The sequence below is a fragment of the Hippocampus comes genome, unplaced genomic scaffold, assembly GCF_001891065.2.
Source record: "Hippocampus comes isolate QL1 unplaced genomic scaffold, H_comes_QL1_v1.1 scaffold83, whole genome shotgun sequence".
Classification (NCBI taxonomy): domain Eukaryota; kingdom Metazoa; phylum Chordata; class Actinopteri; order Syngnathiformes; family Syngnathidae; genus Hippocampus; species Hippocampus comes.
In genome coordinates, this window is record NW_017805281.1 from 2,478,275 (window position 1) to 2,488,244 (window position 9,970).

The window sequence follows — 9,970 nt, forward strand, 5'->3', positions numbered from 1 at the left end:
TTTCATGTGATCATATCGTGCAGGTCCTCTTTGCACACCTCTAAGAAAAATTAGCTCTGGCTTGGTAAAAATATGTTGTCCATGCTTATTGTTGGATATGATGTACAATGGAAACTCCTCTGTCGCCCCGTTTTTGATTTGATGATTTTCATGCAGTATTTCCATGTTTATCATATGCACGGCTGGATAACTCTGAAAACTAGTTGGAATATTTATATCACTTTATCCTGGTCAATTTTTAGGGGACAAGCAGATGAAGTTACATCCAATATGTATATTGCCAAAATTTGTCAAATTGAAAATGTCATGACGTTAATTTTTAATGTACAGTATTGACAAAATTTAAACCCCGTTTTGTTCCTTTATTTCAGCTCTTCCAGTGACACTGGTCTTGCTGGGGAAAAAAGGTTTTCATTTTATTTCACGTCCCTACAACGTTGCGATCTTTGTGTGGTCCTCACCGTGCCCAACGTCGGGTGGGACCATGGTCTTGGCGTTGCCTCCTCTTCCTGTGCCACTTCCTCCTCTTCCTGTGCCACTTCCTCCTCTTCCAGCGCCACTTCCGGGTTTCTCTCTTACCCTCTCTGCTGGAGCTTCCGACTTCCGCCCACGACCCCGGCCCTGGGGTCTCCAGGCTGGCTCCATGTTAGCCAGTGGGGCAAAGTCCCACGTTCAAGCTGATCTTCTGCACAAAAGGGAATTCTTTGTTGACCTATTCAAACGTCACCGCGACTGAATATTGCACAGTAACAGCAAAAGCAGTAACAGTAATGATAGTTGTTGAACAAGCTCTCATATGACGACAGATGACGTTCCAAAAGTGAGCACAAAGCTAACAAGCCGGCTAGCTAGTTGGGACGAAGACGTGCGGTAGAAGCTCCCAAAAAGCAACGTGAAAGTCGTTATGGAACATACAACGTTAAATAAGTGTCTACTGACGTAGAGCCGAACGCGTTAAACAAAGGCACAAAGATAAAAAGGCAGCGTGAACAAACCTCGTTTCTTCTCTCACAGTTGCAGCAGTGTTGATTCAACGCGCAGCTGCCACGCGCACCTCTGCGCGCTGCATGCTGGGACTTTTCGTCCATTTATAATCGCGTGCGGGAAGGCTGAGGACTACAAATCCCATCACTTGTTGAGAAACAGCTGCTGGGCGACGTGGCAACTGATTATTCATTAATATTGTTTATTATCATGCCACATCATTCCAGGAAACAACATTTAATCAGCGCGTTTCTATCACAAATCAAACTTTAGCTATTTAGCTGTGGTGCTTTAATGCAAGGGGTTCTCAAACTGGGGATTGTGAGCCATTAGTTTTTTTTGGGGGAGGAGTGCAAAATCGCAGTCAGTTATGTCCACTCGTACCCACTTGATACATTGTCTGTTTCAGCAGGAATGAAGTTGCTCGTCTGGAAATAGTCGCTTAAGCAGTCACTAAATGTAGCAACCAAACTGCCAAGTTAGTAATGGTGACACTTGTCAACAAGGTCCTCTTTGTTTGCAGCCAAGTAGTCAGCGTAAGCGATGTACGTCCGCTTGGGACAAGGGATGTGCGAAATTTTATTCAGTTCAATGTGATTAAATTCCGTTCAATGAACCAGATGATAAATATTGATGTTGAAACCAAGAACAAATTATTCCACTGGCATTTTGGAGATGCGTGGCAGTTACGTAAGGGTAATGAGGGCGGCCTTGGGGAAAAATTATCTGCCTGGACTCCAAAAGTTTGAGAACATTAAAGATCGTCTAAAAGTAATTGATCTTTCAATTTTGATGATTGTTTTAATTCCGGCACATATGCTTAATGTGCATTAGGATTATGAGGAGGTTCTTAGCGCAACGTCTCTATTTAAGCGGTCCCCGGAGGCCAACATTTTTATAAGCCGTGATTTTGCAGTCTAGCAATTAACATTATGTCTGTGTCCTTGGTTCAGAATATGAACAGAACGCACACTTCCATAGCCTTGCTGAAGTTGGTGTCACACATCCCACAATGCACTGTGCCAAATGTAAACAACGCCATATTGGCAGAATAGAAAACGATGAAAACCAACGGCGAATCAGGAATTTCACCATAACCAAACGCCTGCGGGGATTCAGTCACATGACATCCGGAAGTCCTATGTTCGTCATTCGCTAGCTGGCGGCGGTGGGCCGCCGCCTGCCTGGGATGGGAGCTTCTTCTCCAGTCTGCTGACTCGATGTTTGAGCTTGCTGTGCGTGGCCTCGTGCTCGGCAAGCAGTCGCGCGTAACGTGTCTGCAGGCCATCCAGCATGCTCGCCATCCGCTCCACTTTCTCTTCCATCTCCTTGGGGTCGGGGCCCTGCGCCGCCACCTACGGGACAAGTGAAAACATAACAAGTGAGTGGCAGATGTTTCCAGGAGATGAGGTGGTAGCGCTGGATGTACCTCCAGGTCCAGTAGGCCATCCTTCATCAGGATCTGTCTGCCCTTTTCCTCTAACAAGGCCTTGGCGTCAGGGTACTCGGTTAGCGCCTCCATCAGGTCGTCCTTGGAAAGGCAGAAGAGGTCGGAGTAACCGATGCTGCGGATGTTTGCCGTTCGCCTGTTTCCAGCTTTGCTGCCTGTTAGCGAGGAAGACGGTCAAAGTTGTGAAGACAGAGGTGGCAAAAAGTCATCGCACTCTATTCTGAAGTAGGCGTGTCTACATGCTTGCCCAACTTACTGTTTTTTTATTATTATTAAAATTATTATGAATAAAATGATTACTAAAGCGGGGGTGGCCAACCAGTCAGAGACTAAGAGCCAATTTTTGTACTGTGTTACTGCAAAGAGTCATAACACACACACACACACACACACACACACACACACACACACACACACCCCTGCCTTAAAATCTGAGAAAATTCGCTGACTAGCTTAGCGTTTAGCACTGAGCACCGTTGTTTGCGCGTGCGCGGTGATTCAGTTGTCATCCGATTGGTTGCCCTGTATGTCAATCAAGTAACGGGTTTGCTGATAGGCTGACGTCGTAAGTTCTGTGTATTTAGCGCCGTTGTTTGAATGGCAGCGCCACCGCCGAGGCGTTTTCGACGCTTGTCATTTGAAAGCCCGGGAGCCACATTGAGCCAGCCAAAGAGCCGCATGCGACTCGCGAGCCGCGGGTTGGCCACCCCTGTTCTTAAAAATCATTGAGAGCCCAGAAAAAATTCCATTATTATGATTATCATTCCAGTTATATGAAGCAGGTTGCACTTAGTCTCCTTGACCACTGTGACACGCCTAGAGAATGAATTTCTCATGCTCACCCTTGATGGCCAGGATACTGATCTCGCCAAAGTAGCTGCCGTCGCTAAGGACCACAAACTGCTTGATGCCGTCGTCAGCCACCACGGCAAGCTTGCCCTCCTTAATGATGTACATCTCGCGCCCGATGTCACCCTTTTTGCAGATGTAGTCTCCGGGACTGTAGACCTGCGGCTGCAGCTTCAGCACCAGCTCCACGAGCAGACCTGCCTCGCAGTCGGCAAAGATACGCACCTGCACGCCAATGAACACACAAATGAAACGAGTTATGAACTGTTCCAACATTTAAAAAGAGCGAGGGTCATCCTGCCGTGGCTTCTGACCTTCTTGAGTGTGTCCAGGTGCACGTTGATGGCAATCTCGGCTCTCAGCTTGTCCGGAAGATACTTGAGGACTTCCCGTTCGTCCACCGCCTTCTTGTTGGTCCACAGGAAGTCGAACCACTTTATGACGCGCTTCTCCAGGTCCTTGGTGACCTGGGGGCCACCAATGTCGTCATATCCTTGGATAAAACTTGCAAAAAGACTCACCTCCACTTTGACTTGGTGCTAAAGTCATTCGACTGAACTTGAAATCCAGCGTGTGATTTGACAAGTTTTGCCATCTGTGAAATTTCTTTCAGATAGTGCCCATTTTTTAATTTATTTGTTTATTTCTTTGTGTAGTGCGCACAAAGCTGGCAGCCAACTAGTAAGTATTACGGAGGGAGAACCGAAGATGACATTTGGATGTAAGGATCATGTTTTTGGTGAAAGAAGAAAATAACATCCAGGCGGCTCAGTCGGCCAGTGGTTAGCGCCTCAGCCTCACAGTGCAGAGGTACCGGGTTTGATTCCAGCTCCGGCTTTCCTGTGTGCATGTTCTCCCCAGGCCTGTGTGGGTTTTCTCCGGGTACTCCAGTTTCCTCCCACATTCCAAAAACACGCATGGCAGGCTAATTGAACGCTCTAAATCACTGGTGTCAAACTCAAGGCCCGGGGCCAGATCTGGCCCATCACATCATTTGATGTGGCCTGCGAAAGCAAATCAAAAGTGCTGATTTCTGTGATGCTTGCTAAAATTTTGACCAAAATTTCAAATTCTCATCCATAATGTATAAGAGAGCGATTGTACGTTTTCTTGTGACCAAAACCGTCATTACAGTAACTTCAACTATGGTTGAATAAACCATTATTCTTGACTTCGTTATATGGTTTCACAGTCATAACGGCCCTCCAAGGGAACCGCTAACTATAATGTGGCCTGCGACAAAAATGAGTTTGACACCCCTGCTCTAAATTGTCTCGAGGGGTGATTCTGAATGGTTGTACGTTTCTATGCGTGCCCTGGAATTGGCTGGCAACCGGTTCAGGGTGTCCCCGGGCTACTGCCCGAAGACAGCTGGGACAGGCTCCAGCATGCCCCCGCGACCCTTGTGATGGCTTTAAATTTACAGTTTGTCTCACAGATAGCTGGCTCATGTGCGAATACAGTATATGTGGTTGAGCAAGATTGTACGACTTGAATTATGGCTTGTGATGACTTGCTGGATTTTCGCCACTGTGACTTGCGACGTTCTCGAAAAGTGCGCATCCGTCAATCAACGTCATTTACAAGGTTGATCACACTGACCTTGCGGAAGCTCATGTACTGCTTGATCGCATCGATGCGAGCCTGAAAGCTGGCACGGGCGGCATTCATGTTGGTAATCATGGAGCCCACATTACCCACGATGGTGGCAAAGATCAGCACGCCCACCTGCGGCGGACGGAGAGTGAGCGCCGAGGCCTTTGAGAGCCGGGGCGTGATGAAACGCACCAGGAAATCGGTGACCACAAAGAAGTACTCGGAGTTCTCCACGGGGGGCGGAGTCTCTCCAATGGTGGTCAGCGTCAGCGTGGACCAGTACATACTGTAGGCGTATTTTCTCACCAGGCGTCCGAACTCCGGGTTGGCCGGGTCAGGATACACGAACCTGTCCGAGCCAAAACCTGAGGAGGGCGGAGGAAGAATTCATTGGCCAAAAATCTATTTCGTATAAATAACGGACTAAAAATGGAAGATTAAGTTTGATGCCGCGTTAAGCGATACGGAGACACCGAAATTTTGAATCCGGGAAGTCCCACCAATGGCCTTGGAGAAAGAATAGTAGAGGCAGGCGTTCCAGTGGATGATGATGACGATGTACATGACCAAGTTGGAAATCCGCAGCGCGTTGGGGTAGTTGGTTCTGGTCTCGGTTCTCTGGAAGAATTCCAGCATCCTGAAAAGAGACACGTCATGCTAGCCCCCGGTCGCCGCTGCTAATATCACCGAGGTGCTCCTGCCGGTTTTCACCTGTTGAACCTCAGCAGCTTGTTGAGGCGGATCTCGGGGTAGTTGAAGCCCAGTGTGCCGTACAGAACATCGGTGGGGATGATGGAGAGTACATCGAGTTGGAACTGGAAACTCTTTCTGTAACGCTGGCGTAGCTTCTGCTCATCCTTCACCAGAAGACCCTGTTCCAGATAGCCTGGGCGCAAACCACGACCGTGGCCGTAATAACCATGACAATGTCCAAGATGACGACTGCGGGCACAAACCTGTCCTGGTTCTGAAAATCATGTCGGCCACATACAGCAAGTCGCAGAGAAAGTCCAAGAAGAACCAGTACCGCAGGTAGTCCATTTGAAGCTCCTCGAAGCACGCCCTGATGTGGTACCGGTAGTTGGCGGCGGAACACTGGGATGACCGGGATTGGGAATATTACCTGGCGATGATGAAGGTCCAGTTGTACATGACGGGAAGCGTGATGATGAGGAGCCAGTGGTAATATGTGTTCCCCGCCGGGTCCACCACTGCGATCTCCCGTGGACTAAGGACAATCCACACACACAATCCGATTCATCTTCCAAGGGGTGGGAGTAAATCGCTTTAGAGGTATGCCGGGAGACTTTCGGGAGTGGTGTCACAAAAGATATTTTTCAATCCTAAAGTACAAGCTACAGTTAGTTTGGCCCTTCAACCGGCATGCCGACAAAGAGATCCTGTCGAGAAGAGGCGAGAGATGTGGAAGGACGACTTAATGGCAACGCGGCTGCTCACAATGCTCTGAGCATCCGACACTTCCTCGCCGTGCTGGAGCAACCCCCGTACTCACCCGAGTTGGCTCCATAAGATTTTTTTTTTTGTGTTGTATTATTTTGTCATTTTATGTTAATCGTTCTTTTGATGGCGGCGCGGGCACCCGCAGCGGCTCCTCTTGTTGTCTTGCTGTCTGGTTGAGAGGGAAGAAATTTATGTGCAACATACAGCGCATTTGACAATAAAGTTGTACTTGACTTGACTAAAGATGTTGATGACACCAAGATGCGAGTGAAGATGGAGCTGTGGAGGACCTCGGAGGAATCCTTTCAAGTTGCAGGGACAGCTGGGAAAAGGCATTAGACTTCCAAGGGGAAAATTCGGAGTTTGGATTTGGAATATTTCTTTTGTGACACCAGTTGCGGAACCTTTCTGACACACCTCAAGTGTGCAAGTCATAAGTTAGTCCCAAGTAAATCGAAGTATTGTAACTCGAATCGGCCACCTCTGTCATCTTTATGACATCAACCTACACTGCCTCCTTTTTCTCCTCCTCCTCCTTCGCTTTCTTCTTTTCCTCCTCTTCTTCCTCCTTAGCTTTCTTCCTTTCCTCCTTGCTGTGGAGAAAGCAAACAGAGGTAAAGGAGGAAAACATCAACAGAGTCCATCCAATCGTTGGTACCTCCGAACCAATTTTGGGAATGAAAAAAACAAAAAGAAAAGGAACATTTTTTTGAGGGCGACTCACACCACCCTGGATCCCGTTGCCACATTCGGAACCGAAAGATGAGGATTCTGTTGTATATGGGCTGTCTCTTACATTGCGGTTTTCTACCTTTGGAACGCAAAGCACTTCACATGGTTTCCTATTTTACCTACTGATGATACAGCATCAGGGAGTTCAGTATATTGCTCATGGACACTTAGATGCAGTTGCAATGGTCGAGGATTGAACCCCACAACCTCTGGGTTGGAGATGACCATTCTACCATTGAGCCTTGTTGCCCCCTGTTCGTCAGATTACTTGTTTTTTCAAACAGTGTTTACATCAGGATCATTAATTAGAAAAACTGTTTTGCTTCCTTCTCGGAATTATGGTTCCGCACCAGGGAAAGAATTGCTGTTCCTATTTTAATAGTGAACTGCCGGTCGTAAGGGGGAGAAATAAGCAAAAGAATCTAAGAGCTTACACTTTCTTGTCTTTCTTCTGTTTTTTCTTCTTTTTCTTCTTCTCATCCCTAGAAGACAAACGGAAATGTGTGCAGTGGAGAGCATTGGGAGTAACGTATGCGTGTGTGTGTGTGCGTGTGTGTGTGTGTGTGTGTGTGTGTGTGTGTGTGTGTGTGTGTGTGTGTATGTGTGTGTGTTACTTGTCTTTGTTGTTGTTGCTGTTGTTGATATTGAAGAGATCTCCAGCACACCTGAAACACACAGGCAGAGGAAAAAGTACTTAAGTAGAAGTACTGATTATGTAAAAAAAAAATAATAATAATAATAATAATCATAAAAAGCAGAAGGACTCATTCAATTCCTTTACCACAATAAAATCCAAAAAGTAGACACCCAGAAATTAACTCAAATCCATTTTAAGTGTCAACGATGAAGTGGTTCTGCGAAGCAATTAATTAAGGTGTACCCCTTACCAGATATCAGTTTTCAAATCTGGGAAGTAAAATTTAAAAAAAAAAGTTGCCCGAAAAAGAAACTCAAGCACAGATGAAACTGAAAAAAAAAGTACTCAGGAACAGTCATGACATTTTTGTCACGTCCAAGCACTGCGCTTGTGACTCACCGGTGGTCATCCATGTCGTCCAAAAGTGGGGCAGCCGCATGAACTGTCGAAACCTGGGCCATGGGGTGCGCTCCTTCCTTCTAGTGTATACACACACACACACACACACACACACACACACACACACACACACACACACACACACACACACACACACACACAATGCGTACGAGGTCTCTTTGCATTGCAGTCATTGCATCACTCACCTGTCAGGTGATAAACTGTTGCCCCCTGCCCCGGGTTACGCCGTCTACATCCAAGCCATTGCCATGGAAACACAACTGCGCCCCCCCCCTCGACCCCCAAACAACCTTGAAATCCACCAGAAGAAAGAAAAACTTTCCCCCCCGACCCAGCAGAAGCGTTCAGTCGTAGATAAAGAGATTAGCGGATGATCGGGGGCGACTCACGCGCACGCACGCGCACTGCTAACCTTGGCGTCAACAAACGTTTGAAAAACTACAACTTTGGGCTTCAAGTTGATAAACTTTGCACTTGAGATGACTCTATTAGACAACAAGGAGGAAGAAGAAAGGACGAGAAGAATAAGTGGAGAAGAGAAGAATAAGCCACGCTCATTTAGATGAGTCAGCACACACACACACACACACACACACACACACACACACACACACACACACAAAACCTCACACAGGCAGCTTTGACAGGCTTAAGTTTGTCAAGTGAAGAAGATAGGTGGTACAGTTTCTAGCGACCAGCAGGTGGCGCTGAAGGCAAGCGTCGTGTGGGAAGCATTCATCTCAGTCTCTATTTCCTAAAGACTGTACAGTATTGGGGTTTCGATTTGGCAGCCGTGGCCAGATAATTACGGTCGTTACCTTCCCCCCTGGGGGGACAGCGGTTCAAAACGACCGCTCCCGGACACACGGTTGCAGTGTGTGCCATTTACATTGCGTGGCCAAATTTCGTGTTCCGTGTACATGATTTTTAAAAAAATTATCTTCTACTTGACTATTGTACAATCATCGAATCATTGAAATGAAAAATAGTTTTGGAATCTTACTTGTTTTTGAGGATGGTGACTTTGATGGCGCATTCAAGTTTGTTGAAACGACTTTTGGAGACAATAAACAAATGTAGAAAAGAACACGTGAGTAAGTGTTGATTAAAATGAAGGAAAAGAAAAGACATGCGTTGGCCGGGAATCGAACCCGGGTCAACTGCTTGGAAGGCAGCTATGCTCACCACTATACCACCAACGCCTGCGACAAACTAGGACAAAAATTATGATAATAAAGCTTTTCTTTATGTTTTTTTTTTTTTTTTTTTTTTTTTACCAATTGAAAACAAAAATACTTACGTCTAATGTACGTCCCCCCATCCCCTTTTCTTTGCCGGCTGCTCAACGTGAAGGAGCCATTTATGCCTTTTAATGTTGCACCTTCTACTGTGGTCCACTAGAGGGCGGTGTACCGTGCACCTATTTCAAATTCATTTGTTTTGGGAAGGGGTCAAAGGTCACCGGACCACCCAACGAGACAGGCCAACGCTGACCTGCGACCTCTGATAAATGAAGGCGGTGACTAATGACAGCGCAGCAGCAGAGGCCTCTTACTGGCGTGTGTGTGTGTGTGTGTGTGTGTGTGTGTGTGTGTGTGCGTGTGTGTGCGTGTGTGTGTGTGTGTGTGTGTGTGTGTGTGTGTGTCCGCGTGTGTGCGCGCGTGTGAGACATCTCTTCCTGGCGAGCCGCCAATCATCTTCACACTTTGCCGCCTCCTCTTCCTCCCCGGGCGCCAATCAGACGCCACGCGGCGCGCGGCCACGGGTGGCGCCAGACGCAGCGGAGGGCACGAGCCGACACGCGCTTCCCCTCCCCCTTCCTGTCAGCGAGCATCAGCCTG

The 9,970-nt window shown here is 47.4% G+C and overlaps 1 protein-coding gene, 1 long non-coding RNA gene and 1 other non-coding gene across 3 annotated transcripts; all 3 read right to left on the reverse strand.

The window, feature by feature from the left end:
• Positions 1–1,202: 1,202 nt before the first annotated feature.
• Positions 1,203–7,300, reverse strand: cnga1b (cyclic nucleotide gated channel subunit alpha 1b). The gene is made up of 12 exons (XM_019871049.1): positions 7,272–7,300; positions 6,850–6,933; positions 6,003–6,107; positions 5,836–5,942; positions 5,591–5,765; positions 5,380–5,516; positions 5,072–5,244; positions 4,886–5,011; positions 3,598–3,750; positions 3,277–3,508; positions 2,414–2,589; positions 1,203–2,339 (listed from the first exon to the last, which is right to left on the reverse strand). Exons 1-12 carry the CDS (start codon positions 7,298–7,300, stop codon positions 2,133–2,135), a joined length of 1,704 nt encoding a protein of 567 aa, XP_019726608.1. The 3' UTR covers positions 1,203–2,132.
• Positions 7,301–7,664: 364 nt separating this feature from the next.
• LOC109516622 (uncharacterized) lies at positions 7,665–8,744 on the reverse strand. The gene is made up of 3 exons (XR_002168370.1): positions 8,315–8,744; positions 8,109–8,188; positions 7,665–7,737 (listed from the first exon to the last, which is right to left on the reverse strand). It is a non-coding gene; the product is annotated as an uncharacterized LOC109516622 (long non-coding RNA).
• A 515-nt stretch (positions 8,745–9,259) lies between these two features.
• Positions 9,260–9,331, reverse strand: trnag-ucc (transfer RNA glycine (anticodon UCC)). Its single transcript has one exon. It is a non-coding gene; the product is annotated as a tRNA-Gly (tRNA).
• Between the last annotated feature and the right edge of the window lie 639 nt (positions 9,332–9,970).

Excerpts from the sequence above, each read along its gene's own strand:
- cnga1b (XM_019871049.1), bottom strand. The coding sequence starts at position 7,300 with ATGGTCATCTCCAACCCAGAGGTTGTGGG. Across the intron at positions 5,766-5,835 it reads GATTTTCAGAACCAGGACAG|GCTATCTGGAACAGGGTCTT; the intron begins GTTTGTGCCCGC and ends GTTTGCGCCCAG. Across the intron at positions 2,590-3,276 it reads CAGTATCCTGGCCATCAAGG|GCAGCAAAGCTGGAAACAGG; the intron begins GTGAGCATGAGA and ends CCTCGCTAACAG.